Genomic DNA, 24339 nt, shown 5'->3' with positions numbered 1-24339 from the left:
AAGTAACCTACAGAATAGGTCAAAATGGGCAGTTGATAAGAAAAATGTAAATGTCAGAGAAATGTTAATAATAAAAGAGGATAATACCCCACCATCGAAATGGAGGATGGGCAGGATAGTTGAGGTGTCTTATGGGAATGATAATAAAGTAAAAGTTTGTTACATAGAAACAAAAGATGGCATTTTTAAAAGACCAGTCACAAAATTATGTATATCCATTGCAAGATAACTAATTGAATTTAACTTTTGTCAATTGTTAATTTTGTGTTTGTATAAAACTTATAAATCTCTTTGAATTGTTTATTAATAATTGAATTTGAATGTATAAACAAATATATGTAAGTGTTAATTATTTCATTTTAAATTATTGTTAATATTGAATTTACTAAAAATATTGAATGTACTACATTGCAACGTGGGGCGGCATGTTCGGATTGTCGCAAGCGCAGCAGTTCTTGATCATGTGATCAAGAAAGTGTAATAGTAAGAAAAATGATGGCGATTGAAAGTGCATGACCTGCATACAAAACGTTCCATGTAAAATCATTGATGTTCGATTCTTGCTGGTCAATGTTATTGCTTGTTATAAATTAAATATTAAGTTTATCGTTAGTTATAGTCCTCTGTTTTTATTTTGGAATTGTATATCACACACAGACTGGATTCCGAAGTTATTGAATGCGTACAGTTGTGATAGCGGGAAATCGATTTTTAACTTAATTGAATTTCTTGTTTTATAATGTTTGCCTACGTACATTATTATTCAGATGGGTCCGCCTTATAAACAGGTGTAACGTATGATGTAGCAGAAGTCGAATTCTTGGACATAGATGGCGCTGCTGATAAACAAGAATCGCACACTCTGCTTTAAATATGCTCGGTTTCACCAAGCAGGCTTGCCCGTGTGGCAAGCGGCATTAAAACCAACCAACCCAACTATTACTGAGATGGGAAACGGATTAAAACTCCAGTGTCACGAACATCGATAAGTTCGATTACACTCAAACACTCAGCGTTCTGGTCAGAGCGCGTGCAAAAACAACTAAGTAGCAAAACAGTTGAAATTTTGGCTTCACTGAAAGTTCCACTAAAGAGTGAATGGAACGTTTTTATAGGTGACGAATATTACGATGCGAAAGTTTTACTCTTAGCAGGTGAGTAAAATTTTTGAAATTTAATTGCTACTACTCCATAATTTTAAAGCTGAAATAATTTTTATTACTAGTATTTTAAAAAAAATTTAAAATTGATATTTTGAAAAAACTGAGAAATATTTTTAAAAGTTACATAATTCTTAGTAATTTAAAGTATTAACTATATCAATAGTGATAATTATTGTTCATTTTATATCACTAACGTTTTATATTGCTTTTTAGATACTTTTGAAGAGTTATCTTCAATTCTTGATAAAGATTTAGAGCCTATTCCTCTGGTATCAACTAGTGACACAGAGGATAATGATGAAGACTTTTCTCTTCAGAAAGAAAATCAGGTAATTTCGTTTTCATAGCTTTTTTTTTAAATTTTATCTCTCCAATCTCTATAAATTTTATGACTTTAATCATCTCTTTAAATGACATAATTTTATGACTTTAAGGGACCAGAATACCTTTTTTCGACTAATTTTGACTAAAATATCATTTTTCTGTTTCTTATATAAAATAAAATTTTGAACTTGTTTCATTTTCTAATTTCGACCTAAAAGATAAAATAAGTTTTCAAAATATAAAAAACAAATCTGTAAAAGCACATTTCTTTATTTGTACAATAATATATTCGTTTAAATCTGGCATCGCATCACACCTGTAACCATTCTATCCTAGGTTGTTTACATTTGAATTTGATTGCGCTCTTATATCTTTGCTTTATATTATCGTTATTTTTGTTGAATTTTCTTTATAATATTTTTGTTAATTTCTTACGTTTACTGTTTCTGTTATATCTTTCTATTAAGTTGCCTGTTTATTAATTGTTACGTTTGTTATTTCTGGCGTTGAAATGCCTAGAAATTGTTCACTGAAACGCAAGTTTTATGGAAATAGATTCACGAAAGAAAAAGATGTTTCTTTGGATATAGTTTCTCCTTCAACTGCGAGTGCTTCTAAACTGAAATTGCAAAAAAATGAGTATTACTGATTCTGAATTGGTTACTGGAAACAGAATTATTGATATGGATATAATCAAAGCTGTTTTTTCAGGGCTCTGTTGTCCCACTTGTTTCTTCAACTGGCATTAGCTTAGTTGAAGATAGCAGATATGGACTTTGCTCACACTTTTCTATAAAATGTGAAACATGTGATTTTGTAAAGGGATTTGCCTCTTCTAGTAAAGAAAACAATGTAGCAGAAATTAATTCCAGGTTTGTGTATGGCTTAAGACAAATTGGAAAAGGACAAAATTTGTGTGCTACAATGAATATGCCTCCACCTCTGAGTAAGAAAGCTTTTAATTCGCATCAAAATAAGCTATTTGATGTTTATTCCGGTGTTGCTCAAAATTTCATGAAAAAAGCAGCTAATGAACTAATTAACACCTGTGCTTCTGTCGCAATTGACTTAGAATGTGGTGTCTCTCTAGATGGGTCCTGGCAGAAACGTGGGTAATCTTCTTTGAATGGATGTGTTGCTGCGCTTTCTCTCGACAACGGGAAGGTATTAGATGCAGAAATTCTTTCTTCATATTGCAGAATATGTAGAATCATCGAACGAGAACCGAGGAATATGGTTCAGCTCTCTATGAAAGTTGACCATGATTGTTCCATAAACTATTCCGGGTCTGCGTCGCATATGGAAGTTGTTGGTGTCAGCAAGATTTTTGACGGTTCCGTCAAGAAAAATTCTCTAAAATATACTAAATACGAGGGTGTTTCGAAAAGTAAAGATACACCGTACGCCAGAGGAAAATAAAAGTTTTGGCGAGCAAGTTGGCAACACAGGTTTTAACCTTGAACCGTTAGCTTTCTCCTCGCTGTCGTTCGGCATTTCAACGTTAATTCTGATTGGAGTAGGTCGTGTTTAAAATGGCTGCGGCGATTCAGAGTCCCGCCAAATGCGAAGTGCGCTCCGTCATACGTTTTCTTCATGTAAAAGGTCAGAGACCAGCGGATATTCACAAAGAAATTGTTTCTGTTTATAGGAACGTTATGAATAGACAAAATGTAACGAAGTGGTGTCGTCATTTCTCTGAAGGTAGGACCGATATTCATGACGAACAAAGAACAGGTCGGCAATGTGTGATGCCCTTCTTCAGAGAACGGAGGAAGCAATTCGTGCGAATAGACGTCTCAAATTGAAAGAATTGCGTCAGATCATACCGGAAGTGTTAATGACAACTCTTTATGAAGTTGTGACTGTCAAGTTAGGGTACAGGAAATTGTGTGCGCGCTGGGTTCCAAAAATGTTAACAGAGGAACACAAAAAGAAAAGGATGGGCTTTGCACTCGACTTCCTCACACGCTATGCAGAAGCAGGCGATGAGTTCCTCGATCACATTGTGACAGGCGACTATTAACTTCTAGTTCTTAACGAAAGTTTCATGGTTACCGCTTTCATTGAACTGAAGTGATTTGAGCACGTGATAACCTCTCACTCTTATCCCTACATTAAACTTGATAATTGCGGGAAAATCGATTCTGTAACAATGTTTGCTTTTGTACACTATTATTTAGATGGAAAACGTATTAAAATTCCAATAACCTTTATTAAAAATTTCGATGTCAAGAAAATAGATAACTTCGACTATATCCAAACGTATCGAGCGTTTTGGTCAGAGCGGGTACAAAAGCTACAAAGTAGCAAAAGTGCTGAAGTTTTGGCTTCATTGAAATGTCCCACCCAAGAATGAATGGAATGTTTTAAAGGGAGACAAGTATTAAGATGTCAAAGTTTTTAGCTTTGGCCTTTTCAAAAATGTAAATATGGAATGATAAAGCAGTTAGCTTTTCAAACATTCGCATGTAAATTTTAATTTAGTTTTAACTTCTAGTGCAGCGAAAGTTTCATGGTTACCACTTTCATTGAACTGAAGTGATTTGAGCACGTGATAACCTCTCTTATCCGTACATTAAACTTGGTAATTGCGGGTAAATCGATTCTGTTACAATGTTTGCTTTTGTACACTATTATTTAGATGGAAAAAGTATTAAAATTCCAGTAACCTTTATTAAAAATTTCGATGTCAAGAAAATAGATAACTTCGACTATACCCAAACGTATCGAGCGTTTTGGTCAGAGCGGGTACAAAAGCTACAAAGTAGCAAAAGTGCTGAAGTTTTGGCTTCATTGAAAGTCCCACCCAAGAATGAATGGAATGTTTTAAAGGGAGACAAGTATTACGATGTCAAAGTTTTTAGCTTTGGCCTTTTCAAAAATGTAAATATGGAATGATAAAGCAGTTAGCTTCTCAAACATTCGCATGTAAATTTTAATTTAGTTTTAACTTCTAGTGCAGCGAAAGTTTCATGGTTACCACTTTCATTGAACTGAAGTGATTTGAGCACGTGATAACCTCTCTTATCCGTACATTAAACTTGGTAATTGCGGGTAAATCGATTCTGTTACAATGTTTGCTTTTGTACACTATTATTTAGATGGAAAAAGTATTAAAATTCCAGTAACCTTTATTAAAAATTTCGATGTCAAGAAAATAGATAACTTCGACTATACCCAAACGTATCGAGCGTTTTGGTCAGAGCGGGTACAAAAGCTACAAAGTAGCAAAAGTGCTGAAGTTTTGGCTTCATTGAAAGTCCCACCCAAGAATGAATGGAATGTTTTAAAGGGAGACAAGTATTACGATGTCAAAGTTTTTAGCTTTGGCCTTTTCAAAAATCTAAATATGGAATGATAAAGCAGTTAGCTTCTCAAACATTCGCATGTAAATTTTAATTTAGTTTTAACTTCTAGTGCAGCGAAAGTTTCATGGTTACCACTTTCATTGAACTGAAGTGATTTGAGCACGTGATAACCTCTCTTATCCGTACATTAAACTTGGTAATTGCGGGTAAATCGATTCTGTTACAATGTTTGCTTTTGTACACTATTATTTAGATGGAAAAAGTATTAAAATTCCAGTAACCTTTATTAAAAATTTCGATGTCAAGAAAATAGATAACTTCGACTATACCCAAACGTATCGAGCGTTTTGGTCAGAGCGGGTACAAAAGCTACAAAGTAGCAAAAGTGCTGAAGTTTTGGCTTCATTGAAAGTCCCACCCAAGAATGAATGGAATGTTTTAAAGGGAGACAAGTATTACGATGTGAAAGTTTTACGCTTAGCAGGTGAGTAAAATTTGTTGAAATTTAATTGCTACTAATCTATAATTTTAAAGCTGAAATAATTTTTTTTACTAGTCATTTAAAAAAAATTTAAAATTAATATTTTGAAAAAAACTGAGAAATATTTTTAAAAGTCACATAATTCTTAGTGATTTAAAGTATTAACTATATCAATAGTGCTAATTATTGTTCATTTTATATCACTAACTTTTTATATTGCTTTTTAGATACTTTTGAAGAGTTATCTTCAATTCTTGATAAAGATTTAGAGCCTATTCTTCTGGTTTCAACTTCTGACACAGAGGATAATGATGAAGATTTTTTTCTTCAGAAAGAAAATCAGGTAATTTTGTCTTCATAACTTTTTTTTTTAAATTTTATCTCTCAAATTTCTAAAAATTTTATAACTTTTATCATGTTTTTAAATGACATAATTTTATGACTTTAATCATCCTATCTTTTTCGATAGTTAATGAGCTTTTTTGTTACCTACTATGTTCACATCCTTGTTAAGGAAAAGTTATTCTGAGAGTTATGCTCCTTTTGGTAGCCATAATTATGTTGTACAAAGGGAAGTATTCTGAGCTAAGTTTAATGCTTTTTTGTTGTTGTTAATTTTGCTACAAAATGGATATGGACAAAAAAAAGAGTGAGGATTTAATTAAAAATTTTATTAAATCAAGAAGATATTTTCAGCAAAGAAAATGATTGTTAGAATACTGTTAAGTCTTTTGAATTCTGTCTCAGGTGTAAGATCGTCACTCAGAAGTGGATGCAAGTGTCGAACGCAAACGCTCGGTGCATATGGCAAAGATCCAAAATCCTGAACCTCCGTCACATGGAAGGACAAGTGTCTGTGTGGTTGACTGAATCTCACGACAGAATCTCTTCTGAGATTGAGATTCGAAAGGGGGTAGCCCAAAGTGTTGCAATTAGGCTTTGTGTCCCGAATCTTTGAATTAAGGCGCTGAGCATGCAACTATCGAGACTAAATGTTAAGACTAGTATCCTACGACACTAGTGATACTCTATATTAACAGTTGTTTTACTTTACTTTTATTGTTATGATCTTTCATTGAACATTGCTAAATGTAATTATTAATAATTTCCTAACAGATTAGAAGGGTATAATCAAACCAGTGGGGATTAATAGAATAAAAAAAATTTATTATCTAAAATATTATTTTAGCAACAATAATCAATTAATAAAATAATTTAATACTATAGAAAGTCTTGAATTTAGTATCAGGCAAACAGTTGTTTTAAATTAGGTGTTATAATAGTTTTAGTACTTCATGCTTAAGATCATTAATAAAAATTGAGTGTCCAGCAACCGTTTACATAATGTAGGATTTATAAGCTTCATAAAATTAATTTTTTAGTATGAGAATGGAAAAGAAATAAGCAGGGTGTCTCATTTAGAAACCTTACAGGGAGAAACTTTAATATCCAGGAAGGATTTATTTTCAGGTATAAGTTGAATGCAATTTTTAACTGGTAATGTAAAAAATAGTTTTGACTTCTACGTATATAAATTTGAGCAGAGGTGATTGTGCTCCGGAAAAAATCCGGATTTTTCGTTAACTACGTTCGGACGTTTCCGGAAATCCAAGGTCCAGAAGTTTCAAGAAATCATCGATCACATTTATGTATAAAAATATTTTATTTAAAAATATTAGATCTAGAGTTTATACTTGACATCTCTTTAATTTGTAAATATGTTTTCTATTAGTATAATAAATCTGATTAGAGATAAAAGTAAACTTGTATGCAATTATTCTTTTAAATTGTGTTGTACATAAATTACTTAGAATTTCTTGCTTTCAAAATATCAATGATTTAAATTAATTAAGACATTAAATTTTTGTAATGCTTCACTAATGATTTTACTCAAGAAATTTTCCGGATTTTTGAGTTGGGCTCACAATCACCCCTGAATTTGCAAAGGAGTTCAAATTTCAATAATTCCTCATTTTACATGCAATAAATTATATTTATGTTGCGTCTTTATGATTGATTTCTATATAAAAGTATATTTGAAAAAAAAAAAAAACTTACTTAAATGTAGGGTTTGCAAAAATAGTTGAGATAATATGCAAGTACAATTTTCTGTCACTCTTATGAATATCAATTTTAGCCTTATTTTATCTGTTTTACTGGCTTCTTTACACAGTTTTATATATTAAAGTACTTACATTTTCTTACACATATTTTATTAGGGTATCAAAGACTTGAAGAAACTGAAAGTAATTGCCCGAAAAAGATAAAGGGTGGAAGATTGAAAAAAGAAAACATTGTGCTGAGAAATGAAATTGGCCAACTGCACATTGAAAAAGACCAATTGAGAGCGGCAGAGGAAACTTTAAAGTTGGAAAATCAGCAGTTGAAGGAATTAAATTTCAATCTGCAGAAAAATATTCTGGAGCTTCTCGATAAAGGTATTCTTTACTATTTAGTTTTTAAATTAATAAGATGTTTTCTAACACTAAGACCTATTAACATTTGTTTGAAGAGGCTAAAATTTAAAAGGTTAAGTAAATCAAAATTGAATAATTTATTTGTGCCTAGTTCTAATACTGTAGAAAATTCAGGGTTGCCACTCTGTAGGAAGAACAGGGAAAAATCTGGAAAATACAGGGAATTTAAGAATCGCCTTTTTGTCTTTTCTATACTAAACTATTTCATTTACTATAGCATTCAGCTATTTTTCCAGCAATTAAAATTAATATAGTTTGTCCAATATAACTCATACAAGAGCACAGTAATAGTTGTTTCCTCTATATTGTGTATAATATGAACAGGGAAAACACAGATAATTTTTTTGACAAGGAGTGGCTACCCTGATAATATTTTTTAAAGAGTATTTTGTCTCATAATGGGCATTATTACAAATGATAAAAGTATTAAACTTTCTGTGCAATAGATGTATTTTTATCTTTAACTCTAGCAATTTAAAATTTTTAATGTCTGTTAATTGCCATTGCCTATGTTATTAAACTTAACATTTAAATCTTTCTTTTCGGAAAAATGCTGCTAATCCTTCTTTCTTTGTCAAAGAACCATCAGAGGTACAAATTTCTTTGAAGTAGTTTTCTGCCTTGATTGTTTCATTAATTGTTTTAAAAAAGATGTTCTTTATAATTATGTTAATGTGTTCAAAAATTTTGATTTATCTATGAGTTGACTTAAATTCCTTTGCGTCTTTTATAAATCTATGTTAAATGACTCTAGTGTTTCGTTTTTAATAACATCTTAATATACCAACTTTTGCATAGAATTTTCACAAAAAATTTCTTTCATTTGCAATTTAATGTTAAAAACTCTTTTCTCCTTAATTTCATTTATTTTAATATCGAAATTAAAATATGGTTATGTAAAATTTTTTAAATAATGTCTATATTAAATGGAAAGAACGATGTAAGCCTTTGAACTTCTTATACATGTTTAATAAGAGACCCATAGTCGGGAAGGCTTAATATTGTGAAAACGGGCAAAAATCTTGCAAGAAACCTGAAGCATAACCAGTTTTAAAATTGTTGGTGGCAATATATAGCTTACGATCAAGTTCTAACTAACATCGTGAATAAAGTCTTACATTCCAATTTAGTTATTTCTTGTAAAAATTCTACTGTGAAATGTTTGAAATTTTCCTGGAATTTTTAAAATTAAAATATATTTGAAAAATACTCTTTATGTAAAACCTTTCTTTTTCACTTATTTCCATACACTCATAGGCAATTAGATAATGCTATTTTTAAAATAAAGCATTTTGTATAAAATTATTTTTTGAAGATTGAATAAAACTACCAAACCTGAATCTCAGTAAAGTTTTTTTTTCTTGCAAGTGTAATATGCTGGATAGTTAATTGTTTATTAAATTTATATACCTCTTATGAAGTATTGCAGTGCATAGGGAAAATGTAATCCGGACTAGTTGATAAGTGATTTAAAGTTTCTGATCTGTTTTCATATATGTCAAATTGAATAATTTTGACCTTTAAAACTGCTTTATTGCAGGATGTCAACTTAGGAAATGGAGTTTTCCTTAAACGAAAAGTTTTAGAAGCTTGTCATTCTGAACAGAATGTGAGCAAGCTTGTGAAAAGTTTGGCTGTGGCCATTTGGTCGGAAGAAGTCCTTTCCGAAAGATCGGTTTCAGGCATCCCCTGCAGAAATGTCAGCGGATACAAGAAAAAATCAGAAAATGATGTGGGTGTGGAGTCAGAGGCAAGGCCGGGACTGACTCCTGAAAAGTTGAATGTGATTTCTGGTATGTTTTTTTCTGTATTTTTAAGAAAATAGAAATAGGGAGCTTTTGATCTTTAATGAACAACTATCTTTACCCGCTAATTTTTACTTTCATTCTTAATTATCGGGGTTTGTCAATTATTTTGCTTGACATGCCAGGGCATGTAACATTTCTGAATGGGCTTTTGAGGAAATTTGGAGAACTTTGTCAGAAATAACAAGTAATAAAAAAGAGGCTTGAATATGAGTTTTATTTGAGCATGTGTTTTGCACGCTGACTTGCTTGGCAGAGCACATAGAAATTGAGTTATTTATGTCATGCCATTTATTACTGTTTGTGTCAATATTTAAATTATTTTCGTAGTTTTCTTTAGGGTAAACTAAGTACTATTGAATCAGAAGCTAGTACCTTACTACTGATTCTAGAGTTAGAGGATTTTTCCACTTTTTGTCTGTTGTGGCATAATTTTCTTTTCCGTAGCTAGAAAAATGCAAGATTTCATTATTGTATTTTTTATTATTTTTACATTTTTTAAAAATATTTTACCCATAACTGTTTACTTGGAACATATTGAAAACAATTTCATTTTTAAGTTAAATGATTTTAGAAATCTTTCGATGGATTCTTGTTTAGCCATTTTTAGATTTCCTGACTTGATACCTGGTTTTATTTTTAGAATTGGTAAAAATTTTCTGAAATTGTGTATTAAAATTAGCGTATAGATCCGCAACCAACACATTTATAATAGTAAGTGAATTGCAGTTAATGATTAGATAAATTAGATTTATTTCTGTGAAGATAAATCTTTTAGTTTTTGCCTTGATAATTATATTTTAAGTAGATAAAAATGTTTTATTAGACTCTAGCTTTAAAACTCACTATTGCATCTTTACTCTGTTTCCCGTACTGTTATTAACAAGGTTCTAATTTTTTTTAATAGTTCAAATGGAACAGTACATGTCCAATACAGAGATTGAAATCAACGAAAGAGCGAAATGTATGAAGAGGAGAAACCGGTACCTCATGGAGAAGATCTCTGATATCCGACGTAAAAAATTTAGATATCAATAAAAAAAATTTCAAAATTTTTCTTTGTCATATTTCATTATAAAATTTATGCCACTAACATTAAATTGCTAAATATTGATGTTTACTTATGTTAGACAAATATGGAATTTTGTTAATGATCCAGGGAAATAAAATTCCTTTAATTACCACCATAGAAATATATTTTTTTAAAAAAGGGTCATTAAGAATGATAAATTCTACCATTTTTTGGTATAACATTTACAAGCCGTTTTTTTTCCCCTTGCACTTAAGAAAATGAGTTTTCATTGGAACGATTGTTCCAACAAAGAGATTCCAAGATACTAAAAGTAGAATATTTGTTGGTTCCACAGGAATGACTCAGCAAAACAAGTTTTTATAATGATTGACCATCATAAACCTGTCCCGAATTCCTAAATTGGGGTAATGGTGGTTTTGATAAACCTAACATTTGATTTCCAAGAAACCATGAAGGAAATTTCTGATGGTGCAACATGAACAAACCCTCAAAACAAGTTGCTTTTCTGATGATGGACCATCATAAATCTATCCGAATTCCTACCTTGGGGTGATGGTTAGTTATGTTGGCTACCATCAAAGATTATGTTGGACCATCAAAAATTTTGACTGGGGGGGGGGGACCTTCTCCAACAAGAAAAGTCTTTTCATCCATCCGGACAAAATTTCTGAAGGCGCCCGGATCCTCTAATTTCAATTCAGCCAATAAAGAATGATAAGCACCCATTTTATTGGGACGCAATAACCACTCTCTAGACCATTTAGATCTTTTATTTTCATAGCTGAAGCCGCAACAACAGCCATAATTGTAGCGGAAAGCGCAATGATCTCGTCACTCATTTTATATATTAAGTAAATGATGTGAATTTTCGGAGCAAGAGCCATGATTTGGCTTTACCGCGCCTAAAACTAGGTTAAAAGTTCAAATAACTTAATAAAATTTTATTACTTGTTTAAAATTTATATCATTTTATATAAAATGAATAAAGTAATATTACAACTATATCATTTAGGGGTAGCGATTTAGGGATTTAACTATTCCGAATAATTAATTAAAAAATTTACCACTATTGATCTTTTGTTTTTAATAGATTTCTTCAGTAGTTTTAAAAGGACTTAAAAGTACACGTTTAGGGAACATGATTCATATAGTATAGGACTACATTCTAAAAACTTATAATTTATTCTTTGCCTCTTCATTAATTTTAAAAACATTGTCTAAAATTTATATAATCCTGTCTAATTAATATACATAGGGACAACTGTTCGTGTACAAGAAAGATAATCTTGGTCAGTATTGCTTGCCACCGCAGTCATGAAGGGGATTCAAAATTCCAACTTGGCTAAAGAGATGATCTTTGTAGATTCCACGAGTGGTTGTGAGGGCGTATCACCTACCTTGACTATACTGCTTGCTGCTACCAAAGTAGGAGCTCTTCCCATTAGTGTAGTGATACATTCTGTACAAACGATGGAAAACTACATTAACGCATTTAACTTGCATTGAAGAAGAATTTTCCTTTATGCTTTGGTGGAAATGATGTAAGAATTACAGATTTATTATAAAAAAGTTATTTGTATTTAGATATTTATGATTCAGCTTAATGCTTTTAGAACTAATAGAATGATAGACCATAACACTGGAGCAATGGGAATCATTAAAGATCTTTTTTGAAAAAGAAAATGATTCTTCTCTAAAATGTAAAAGCATCAAAAATTTTTTTTTTAAAGATTCAACAACAAAACTATACTTGCTTTCTTCGCAGAATGTTTTGCCCATATTCTGCAATTCTAATTTAGAACTGCAGACTGATACACTGTCTCCGAAGACAGATGATATCTTTGCTGACGTCACCGACAGCCAGCTTTATAAAGCCTATTGCTGTTAAAGAAGCAGAAAGCATATTTCAAATTGAATTTGGAAATAAAAAAAGGGCAATGAGGATTTAGTCGTCGGCAATCAAGCAAAGCTATTTTTGAAAAATGTTTCTTGGTCGGAAGAAGAAATTGACACTTTCTATGAGAGTGTAAGAAATTTTTATTTCCTCTCATGTTCATATATTGTTAAAAAATTTCCTTTCAGTGAGGAAGTGCTGCAGAAATTGCAGATATCGGCTTAAGAAATGATAAATCGTTTAAATCAATTGAATATTTCCCTGATCTCTTTGAATAGCGGGGAAGACAATAGCGAAAAACGAGATCTCAGTAACAGAATACGGGTAACCTAATTTCATTAAATCACATGTTTTTGCGGCCAGGTGAATCAAATCGAAGTTTTGCTCATAGAATTGAGTCCCTGGTTACCAAAACATTTACTTCGGTAAATGACATTGCGCTTAATCAAATTAAAGCCCTACAGCTAATCAAAGGTTTGCCTAGCGAGATGAAAGAATCATTTGTCTTGTAAGATTCAAGTGATTTTAACGCTTCGGTAATTAAAGCCAATAAATTGGCAATGGCAAAAGCCACAGTACAGGTTTTAAATTCCCATACGTTAATAACTTAGAAAATGAAACTTTAAAAAGGCTAGAAAGCCAAATACAAAATTTGACTCTAAAGGTACAGGAAATTACATGCAGTTCAAATTATCTTTAACTCGTCAAAATGATATTTCTAATCAGCCTATAAATGAAAGTATCAACCATTTGGAACATGGACATGGACGCCGGCACACAGCTCAGCACCTATGCCCCCAGAACCATTTGGAACATAATAATCAAAATTTATGCCAGCCTGTTGCTTGTCATTAATGCAATAAAAGAGGGCATATCATGGCCCATTGTCGAACTCGCCCAGCTAACTATCATAGATTTCATAACCCACGGTATGTGACACCTTGTTTTTCTTATTACAATCATCCCACCAGGTTTAATAGGTTTCAAAATTTAAATACACAGAGATATGATACGAGACAATATAATCGTCAAATTCGACAAAATTCTGAGCAAACTGTATCCAAATCAAGGTATAAAAATCATTTAAATTTAAGAAGAGGTCATTAGAGGGTGACATAATGTCCTCACATCTACAAACAAGTTTACCTAAGCAGAGACTTAATAATTACCTTAATTCTAAGATGAACACTGATAAACTTGATACTGTTAAACATTATTTGAAAAGTTGTAATTCAAAATCTAAAGAATAAATTTATATCAAGAATGTTTTTACTCAAAAGAATTTACCTATAATTCTAGTGGAGCTACTGAAGCTGAAAAAAGAGACTTTTGGCAGAATGCTTTTTATTTGTGAAGAGTACTACAAAAAAAAAATATTTGAACGCATGTTCAAGAATTTTGCTGCGTTAAAAGCTGCATCTTGTTTAAATCCACATCTATTGAAAAACAATTCAGTATTATGTGAAAAGCGAATGGTTGGTTTGCTTCAACTTCATTTTTCCAATGCACAAATTTCACCAGCCTGCACAGAACATGCAGAAATCCATTTTGAAACTTTCCTGGAAAAACTGAAAAGTGATTACAAAGAACTTAATTCACTTAATGAAGATATGAGCTTAGATGATTTTTACTCAAATGTTTTAAAATAGTCCAGTGAATTTTCTAACTTTTTGAAGTAGTAAGAATAATTCTTATATTGTCGAATGGCAATGCTGCTATAGAAAGTGGATTCAGTATCAAAAGGATATGCTTGTTGAATATCTGAAGGTCGATTCCTTAGTTGGACTGAGGACTGTGTATGATGCTTTAAATTTTTATGGGGGGGGGGTCTAAATGTTCCCCTCTCAAAAGATTTGCTTCGTTATGCAAAATTAGCGCGAGTGAGATATCAACAAGCTTTGGAAAAGCAGAGAAACATCGAGGTAAAGGAGAAGGAGTCTAACATACGGAAAGCAGACACGCAAATCAAATTGTTGCAGAAGAAAAAAATGAAATTGATATCTGAAAAATCTGTGGAAGTTGCAGAAATTGATGCCCAAATACATGAATTGACCAAAAAAAAAAAAAAAAAAAGGATTGAAAGAAGGAAAAAAAGGACGATAAATAAGCAACTATGAGATTTAATTTACTTCTAAGCGGTATATTTAATTGTTAAAATTTATTTTGGTTATTTGAATACCCTTACGGAGCGGCAAAAATTACAAATTTAAAATAGATGAAAATGGCAACAAGCTGAACTTAAAATGTAAACAAACACCAGGTGTTGAAATTCAAAACTTATTTTAATTATATAAATCGTAATTAACTGTATATATTATTGACGACTAGCAAAATTATTTTTTAATTTATTTTCTCCCATTCTTACTATAGCCAAGGTTTTGTAAGATGGCTCCTCCTGATTGGGCATTTATCACAGAAAACTTCGTTATACCTCCTAATGAAGAACTAGTTTGCACCATTTGCCTCAAGGTCCTCTGCAACCCAGTTCAGACTGAATGCAGCCATGTATTCTGTCGAAATTGCACTGATGAATGGCTTGACAGAGTGATGAGCTGCCCGTTGTGCGGAAAGAAGATCGACAGCAGACCGTTAAAGGAGACAATCCCATTAGTGAAGAACCTCATTTTGGCGCTAATACTAAAATGCCCAAACTCTAGTCGTGGATGTGAGACATTTTCTCTGCAGAACTCCCAGCATCATATTGAAGAGTGTCCCTACAATGAAGTAGCCTGTACAAACACCAGATGCACAGAAATCGTTCTTCAGAAAGATCTGGTTGACCATCTCATTAATCGCTGTCTTCACCGAGTGGTGATTTGCAACAACTGCTGGATGAACACAAGTTTCCTCAATTCAACCCATAGCTGCTGAGATGGTTTCAGGGTTAGGCTTCAAGAGAGGGAAACAGTATTAAAGCAATGTGAAAATAAGATGGAAGAACTAAAAGAAGAATTGTGTAATATCAGAGAAGCTTGTAAAGTAAACAAATTCAATTGAAATTGTTCTTTAATTATTAATTTTTGTGGACCACTGTAGGTCATTTTCTAAACTTTGTTTGTATGTTTTCAGTTGTTAATGCTTATGATGCCGTTTAATAAAGCATGTTAATATTAAAAAAAAAGAAGAAAAAATTAATATTTAAGCATCTGTTGAAACTAGGATCTTCCAGCACATCATTGTTGAGACTAGAGACTGTTTTCCTCCTTCTGGGGAATACAGCCACTAATCCAGCAAAAATTTCCCCTAATAACACTGAAGTCTTAAACTTCGGATTAAAGACCATCGTGTCGAATTTTTTTTACATTTTATTTTCAAGATGTACAAATCCTGAATACAAATTTCAGATTGGAATTTTTTTTTTGAAAAAAAGTGTCAATTTGTATTTTTATATCTCATATCACTTGTATTTTCATGTTTTTTAATATTTGCATTTTTAGAAAATTTTTATAGATTTTCTTATCTAAGTGAAAAGTTTGCTTAAATTGTGATGTAGGAGGAATAACTTTATTTATTGTGATTTTCAAAGACTGAAAAAGCTTGAATCACAAAAACTATAGAAAATGAAGATCTAACTCTTCAAATTGATGGTAGCGCTACTTAAATTTTTTTTCTTCCTCGAACACTTCATGAAAAAAATTTTTTCATTGTATACTAAGGTGTATTTTTTTTATAATTCATATTACGTTATATCTTGTTAAAATTGCAATTGATTCTTTTTATTTTAATTGTGTCGTCATAGGGAAAGTTTTGCAAAGGGATAAAACATGTTTCATTTTTTCTTTCTGCTTAGTTAACTAAACAGATAAATTGTATTATTATGTTTTACTTGTTGTTACTGTAAATTATATTTTTCGCATAAATGTTCTTTATAGTAGGAAAGAGGACAGTCGTACCAACATAAACTTTAAAAATTAATAGTATTCTAAATTTTATTATAATTTTTTTCGCTTACCAAAAATTTTTTTTGGGGGGGATGCAATACAAAAGTTATAAAAATATTTTTGTATTAATAAAAGCATTAAAACTTTTTCGTGTTCATAAAATCCAGATATTCTATTTTGGGACTTCAAGGCTGAAAAACATGCCAATGAATTATAATTAGATTTATGTTTCAAAAGAGGAGTTATTTTAAGATATTTCACTTCCATATAAGGAAAGATTAAATGATTTTCTATGAGTATTAAATGATTTGCAATGAGGCGTAGGAATACAATTAATGCATATGACTGCCCTGTTTACCCATTGTAAGTGTCGTATAAAACCGAGGAGCAATGCTTTTTGCGTGTCTTTTTGTGTTTTATGTTTACCATCTAAACTCCGTCTGTTTTGACGGGAAATCTGTCTTTCCCCCTCCGGCTGGAGAGTGGGTAAGATTTCTGTTCACATCATACTCCAGTAAATAAAACCTGTTAAAAGTCTATCAGCTTATTATTTCAACAAATGTAATTTAAATACAATAACAAAATATCAGGGTTTGTTACCCTGTTATGATATACATATAATTTAATTTTAGTACCTTTCCACATGAAAAAGTCTACTATGATGTTGGATATCTTGTGACATAAAAAATTAAAATGCTGATGTGTAAGAAAGTAAATTTTTTATATCTTGTAGGTGATGTATGCTGCTTCCGAGCAAGGATTGAGTGAGGCGACATCGAACATTTTAAAGGAAAGGAGCAAGTTTCCAGATTTCGTAAAACGCTTTGAAAAATTTGACGAACGCAGAGACGAGTGGGTGTTGCACTTTAGAGAGGATAAACACACTCGTCAGCATAACACGAATCATTATGCAGAAGTATCAATTCTCATAATAAAAGACATAGTACTGTATCAAACTAAATTTTTCAATGTTGAGGCATTGGTTGAATTCTGTATTGGAGTCTGGGAATCCTATATTCAAAAAAAGCTCCTTGATGTCGCCTTTTCAAGAAAGAGAGATGGAATGCATCTGTACGCGACTCTACAAAGGAGAACTTCATAATTTGATCCAACTAATATTGTATGTGAAAATGAGAGGTTATTTAAAATAAGAAGTGGTATTAACTGTTATGAGGTTAATGGGAACATTTTGCAAACAACAATGCTTTTTGATGGACCAAAAAAAAATTCCCCAATGCACCTCCGATATCCGATTATACGCCTGCGGAAGCAAGTGCCCAGACATTTCCTTTTTTCAAGAGTTTGATCTCTCAACTAACACTGAAAGTCCGACACTTTCAACATCAAATCTGATACCTCCAACATCAGACTCCAATCCGGAATTGGAGATCCAAAAAAAAAAAAAAAAAGATAAACCAACCCTAAAAGAATTGCAGGCTCAACTTGAGGGAGAATTATAGAGATTTGACAGTCTAGTTTATAATAAATTAGAAAATGATTCATTAACAAGGCTGATAAGCTCCCTTAAAAAAAATTAAAACTGCAAGAGAGCTGCAAAGTATATTTATTGTGAAAGGAAAACCACCAACTGGGCGGACAAAACGCATAAAGGTGCAGACCACCACAATAAACTGCAGAAAATCTGTATCTAGAAGTAGCAGGAGACTCCTTGCTGTCCTATTGTTAGCCTAGTTTCTGATGAATTAGAAAATGTTTCAGTAACTAGGCTGATTAGCTCCCTTAAAAAAATTAAAACTGCCAAGTATATTTATTGTGAAAGCAAAACCACCAACTGTTCAGACAAAACGCATCAAGGTGCAGACCACCACAATAAACTGCAGAAAATCTGTATCTAGAAGTAGCAGTAGACTCCCTGCTGGTGGGAGGCTTCTTTCTGTAGGAAAAAAAACCTGAGCGAAAGCGTCAGCTATCAAAAAAACATAGCGAAAAACATACAAAATGCTAAATCTCATGGGACTGCCCATTAATCAACCAAAGTAATCGATACAAGGGTTCTATACTTTCTGTCACAAGGAGTTAAGAAATGTTTGTTTCTATTTGTAATTTACTATCGGTTTCTTAAACCTCTAATATTTATTGAAAAGTATGAGAAATCACACGACCTGAACATTTTAAATGTTACTCCCAGTATTTTTTGAGACATTAATAAAAAAAAAGTCAACTGTCTTCCATTTGTAGAATATATTTTTCTTGTATATATGATTGTTATTATTAATTATATTGTGACTGTAAATAAAGTATTTATTTAAATTAAATAGAGAACTTTTTGGTTTGATATTCAAACAATTAAAATAATTCTTTTGGACAAGTTATGAATTAAATATAACTATCCAAGATACAATAGAAAATCTGTAAAAACCAGTAATTAAAACACAATTACTTTCAGTGGTGATATTCAAGGCTTTTCTAACACATCTATTCACTATAATAAATTCCTGTTGACAGTTCATTAACCAAATCATAATTCTATCAGCTTGTCATTATGTTTATGTGTATTATTATACCCTGTTTCCACTAGCTGTAGATAATCTGGATTGCCAGTAATCTAGATCATACGAAATCCGATAGTCAAAAGAGCGTTTCCACCTGTGCACTCTCGAAACTAGATTAAACTAACGATTGCATCTGGTACCAAGATTATTTGGATCATTCATGTTGAGCAAAGTAAGCTAAAACTTGTTACAACTGTGGCAAAAAAGACTTCGAAACTGAAAATGAAACCCCACTTAGCGTCGTTTGACATCCATTATATTGCTATTTAAGTTATCCCTCCATCATTAACCTTTAAAAAAAACAGTTCTTTTCAGGACTAAAATTTTCATTGATTTTTTCTTGTTTCTCTGTATTACATTTTTAAAATAACATATTTTATTGCATAGTCTTCGATTTTGATTTTTTTATATAACCATTTGACTGTTTTGCTGTTCTTTAAAACCGAATTGTTAATTTTCATTTCTATTACTGTTTAATTACTTTACAAAATATTTTAACACTACTTTTTTTCTTATCTTGCTTTTTTCATCTCAAATGTTTTAATTTTTGATGGAGTCCTTAGAAATGAGTTTAGTTCTGCTACAGCAGAATCAGCACCTTCTACTGAATTTACTTCAGCAAAGAAGAAGAGAGCGAAATAAAGTGTTGCTCTTGTTTTTGATCTTAAGTGCAACCATTTGTTTAAGGAGGCATTCTGTGTGGACTTTAGAAAGAAGCAATTACTTTTTCAAGATTTTGTTCCTCCAATGACTGACAGCCAGTGGAAGGAAAACTTCAGGATTAGCATAAGAACGCATCAGTTTTTGTGGGAAAAACTATGCGTCCTTGACGGAATGGATACAAGATTCAGGAAGGCTATTCGTAAAGAAAAGCGAATTGAAATTGCTTTAAGTTCATCTGCAGAATACAGAATTGTTGCTAACTTGTTTGATGTATCCAAAAGTATTGTTTGCAAAATTACCCTGGAATTTTGTAAAGTTTTTGTGGAGGAATGTGGTGATATAATTCATCTTCCATCAACCGAAGAATTGATAGATGCTTTTAAGGATCGATGGGGTTTTCCACAGTGCTTGGGGGCTATTGCCGGAACCCACATTAAGATCCAGCCACCGAAGATACATGCTACGAGCTACTACAATTACAAGTCTTTTTATAGTATCGTGTTAATAGCTGTTGTGGAATACAATTATCAATTTACGTATGTGAATATTGGGTCTCCTGGGCGGAACAATGACGCTTTTGTGTTACAGAATTCTGTATTCTACAATTATCTAACTGAAACAATCAAAGGGTGTTAAGTCCCACTGTGTTTTCTTGGGGATTCTGCCTTTCCACTTTTGGAAACTATACAAAAGTTTTATGAGGAACATTCAACAATGCCCGACATTTTGAAAAAATAGAATTCTTTATCAAAAGGACGGGGAATTGTTGAAAATGCTTCTTTTGGAAGGTTGAAAGCTAGATTTAGAATTTTAAAGTTGTTGGAGACCAGAATAGACAATGCTGTACCAGTTGTGCAGGCAGCTTGCATTTTGAACAATTTATGTGAACAGTTTGGGGATTATTTTAATTCAGATTGGAAGAAAGATGTAGTATTGCATAGTAACGATACAACCTGTGTTCATGGCAATAACAAAAATCAGCCTAAACTAATGAGAGATGCTATGGCAGCATATTTTTATGAAAATAATGAATGATGTTTTTTGTTATGGGGCCGAATTCGTATTGGCCGAAATGGCAGCTCTCAGAGAGCATAAGTTAGAGAAACTCAAAATTGAACATTCAACGGACAGTCGTAGTGTTTCATCAGCAAACACCGAAAATTCGAGGGGCATTTCTTTAAAAACCGTCATGCAAAAATTTGACCCGGAGAAATCTGATATGGCCTTATTCCTTACCTTATTTCAACGACAAACTAAAAAGGCACAAATAGTTGAAGGAGAATGGGTAACTCAACTTTTCGCACTATTGCCAGTTGAAATAGCCGAAATTATAAGAGCCCGAAGAAAGGGCTGTTGACTTTGAACACGCAAAAAAATTACTATTAGATATGTTCAAACTAAGCCCCAAGGCATTTAGAACTAAATTCATACAACATCAGAGGCACCCCGGAGCGTTGTGGAAAGATCGAATTTTTGAATTACCTCGATGGTTGGTTAGAGGGAGTACAAATTACTGATTTTGAAGCCCTGAGAAAACTCATGATAACCAATTAAATCAAAAAGAGAGTCCTCGGGGAAATTAAAGAGGGTCTAATAGATTCCTGGGAAAAGTTTATTGAACCAGAATAGCTAGCTAACAAACTTGACGAGTATGAAGCAGTCAGGAAAACCATTAAGCAAAAATGTAAATCAAAAAAGTCCCGTAAAAAATGGAATGAAAAATCCGCTTGATTCTAAAGACTTAAATCAAAGAGATAAGGAATTAAATTGGAGATATAGAAGCTATTCGGATTCAATAGAAAATAAGGCAAAATTCTTTGAAGAACGACGCAAACCCGCGTGTTACGAATGTAAATCTACAGATCACCTTCCGCAACATTGACCGGAATTTAGGAAAAACAAAGTAGAAAGAATAAATAAAATCGAGACTGAGTTCGGGCCATTTTTTGCCCCTTATTTAAGTCAAACCATTGTAAACTGTATAGAAACGACCGTTTTACGCGATTCAGGATCGAAAATTGATTAACTTCAAAAAAAGTTAATAAAACCAGAGCAGTTAAATGGCGAAGTCATACGGGTCAGGCAACCCCTTGAAAACGAGTTTCGATTTCTGCCTCTAGCAAATATTAAACTCGTGATAAAAGATGGCGGAAAAGTCCGCACGAAAGCAGCCGTAGTAGATAGTGAAGTAGAAATGAATCATTATTTGTTAGGAAATCAAACGCATGATCAAAATATTGCATATCAATTATTACTATGCTGCATTAATTAAGAATTAAAAAAGTTATATCAATTATATACACTTCTTGACATTTCAATATTTTTTTGCGATAGTTTCTCAAATCCTCTAAAAGTGTGACGTAGTATCCACATCCGATATTGATCAGACCTACTATCACAATTTTGTGAAGTCTCGCTTGCAATTTAGATCCGTTGGGCTACCATCAAATTATTTATTTATTTAAGCTCTACTTTAATGTAAGTTTCTATTTTCCACCTGTAATTATATCGTTTTTTTTTTTTTTTTACATTTATTCTAATTGAAATAAAATCATTTCAAATTATTTATTGAGGATGATTGCTTCGTTTTTGTGTTAGTAAACAAACTGCTAAATGCTTCTATCAAATGTTTTTGCTCTCGTATATTTGTCATACATGTTCTTAAATAAAACTTAAATTCTAGATAAAACATTCTTTAATTCTTAATAAATCGTTTTTAAATAATACGTTCCAATAATTTATATCACTGCTATGCTCTATTTCAAATGATGGAAAATAACTAGAAGAGACAATGAAAAATTTATTAATCGTGAACGTTCAAATGTTTTGCTTGAAATATGTATTTTGTGTCGTACTGATAAATACATAAAAGAATGTCTTTCTTGCAAGCGGAAAAAAGAAGCACTAAGTAAGTGTGGAACTCAAGAAAATCAATTGCTGTGTTCTATTTCAAAAACGATGAGAAATTACTTTTGCAAATCCGTGACAAAGATATGGTTGCAATCGAAGTTTGCCACCATAGGTCTTGTTATAAAAATTATACTAAATTTCTGACTGTAAAAGAAGTTTCTTCTGAAAATTCAGAACTATATGAAAAATCTCTTGAGGTGTTTAAAAAGTGTGTTTTGGAAGAAAAAATCATTAAAAAGCACAAAGTATATGATATGAACAACATAAAAGAAAAATTTATCAGAACTGTAAAGGAATTTGAAGGTATTGAAATGAAAGATTTCAGGAATGATACCATAAAGAAAAATATTAAAAAAGGATGCCCCCCAAATTGATTTTGTCAAACAAAAATCAAAGAATATGAGTGACTTAGGTGTTTGCCTGACATCAGCTCCAACAATAATAAATTTATGTGAACAGAGCTCCACTGAAAGCGACGATGCCGATGAAACATTTAGAGCATTACATTAAACATTATCAGAAACATTACACATCATCAGAAAAGATGTACAAAGAAGTGTAATAATATTTTTAATCTCACATAGCTTTCACCTTTATTCTTTCTACAATTATTCACGGAGAGTTTAAGGATTTTCAGAATTCATATCGTATAATTCTTAACAAGTCAGTAGTGCACGTAACTGTTTAAAAGCAGTTATCAGTAAAAGATATTGAATGTTAAGAAATTGTTTATAAATTCAATATTGAGTAAATATGTAATTGTTATTAATTTGTTTAGGATTATGTATTTCCACTCTATATTTTGCTCTTTTACCTAAATGAAACTAATTTTTTTTTGCATTATTTTGCACTATTAAAAAATTTCGAATGGTTTGTTATCTATATCGTTGTTGATTGTAATGAAATAATTTGCTTGTTATTTATGTTTACAATAATAAAATTGTTTTTAAAGCTTTAATTTCTTTGAATTTTTTTACAGATATTAATTTACGTATAAAGTCGATATTGTATATGACTATATTGCAAATTCTTTTATTATATTCTTCGTGATACTCAATGAATACATAGATAATAATTCGACCTTTTGTGAATAAAATTGTTTTAACAAAGAATAAATGAATTTAAAGTGTAGAAAAAGAGAGTAGATTATATATTATGTTTCACATACTGAAAAAAACTTTTTGAATTATCAAAATGAAAATAAATTGACGCCATCAGTCTACAGTTTGTGCGAATTATTCGAATAATGAGCAATCTGGCGATAACATAAATCAAAAGAATTCTTCAGTTCTTTTATGCACAGCTATAGTCAAAGCTATAAATTCTCAAAACGAATTAATTAACTGTCGAATCCTTTTAGACTCTGGATCTGAGAAAAACTTTATTACACGCGAATGTATCAGCAAGTTAAAATTAAAAATAAATCCCGCTCAAATATCTATTTCTTGTTTAGAAAGTTGTAATACTTCGAGTAATGGGCAAGTTGATTTATTATTTTTGCCTCATTTTAATGATAATTTAAGATTCTCAACATCCGCATATGTAATTGATAAAATTTGTGAAAAAATACCGAACTCTTCATTACCAATTGATTTGTCTAGAAAATATCAAGATCTCGTACTGGCTGACCCATATTTTTGGAAATCAGGGCATATTGATATTCCATGCGGTGTAAATGTATTCTTTACATTAATTAACGGAGAGGTAATAAAGCGATGAAAATCTCCCTTTCGCAGTATGCTCTAAACTAGGTTGGATAATTTCCGGAGCAACTACTTTTGAATGCGCTAAACCCAAACAGTTTTCAGGTAATAATTTTAATATTAGTACGGATGACTTCGTTAGAACATTCTGGGAATTGGAACAAATTCCTTCAACACAACCGTT

General features: G+C 31.7%; 1 protein-coding gene across 1 annotated transcript; it reads left to right on the top strand.

The window, feature by feature from the left end:
- Nucleotides 1–19626: 19626 nt before the first annotated feature.
- On the top strand, nucleotides 19627–23511 carry LOC147804063 (uncharacterized). Its single transcript, XM_087150459.1, has 2 exons — nucleotides 19627–20136; nucleotides 20281–23511. The coding sequence occupies exons 1-2, from the start codon at nucleotides 19627–19629 to the stop codon at nucleotides 20575–20577; spliced, it is 807 nt and encodes a 268-aa protein (XP_087006585.1). The 3' UTR covers nucleotides 20578–23511.
- The last annotated feature ends 828 nt before the right edge of the window (nucleotides 23512–24339 follow it).

Source organism: Parasteatoda tepidariorum, chromosome 9, assembly GCF_982258835.1.
Source record: "Parasteatoda tepidariorum strain Cologne lab strain chromosome 9, Ptep-v5.0, whole genome shotgun sequence".
Lineage (NCBI taxonomy): Eukaryota > Metazoa > Arthropoda > Arachnida > Araneae > Theridiidae > Parasteatoda > Parasteatoda tepidariorum.
Note: the sequence above shows the minus strand (reverse complement) of the source record. Positions and strands in the feature narration are given on the sequence as shown.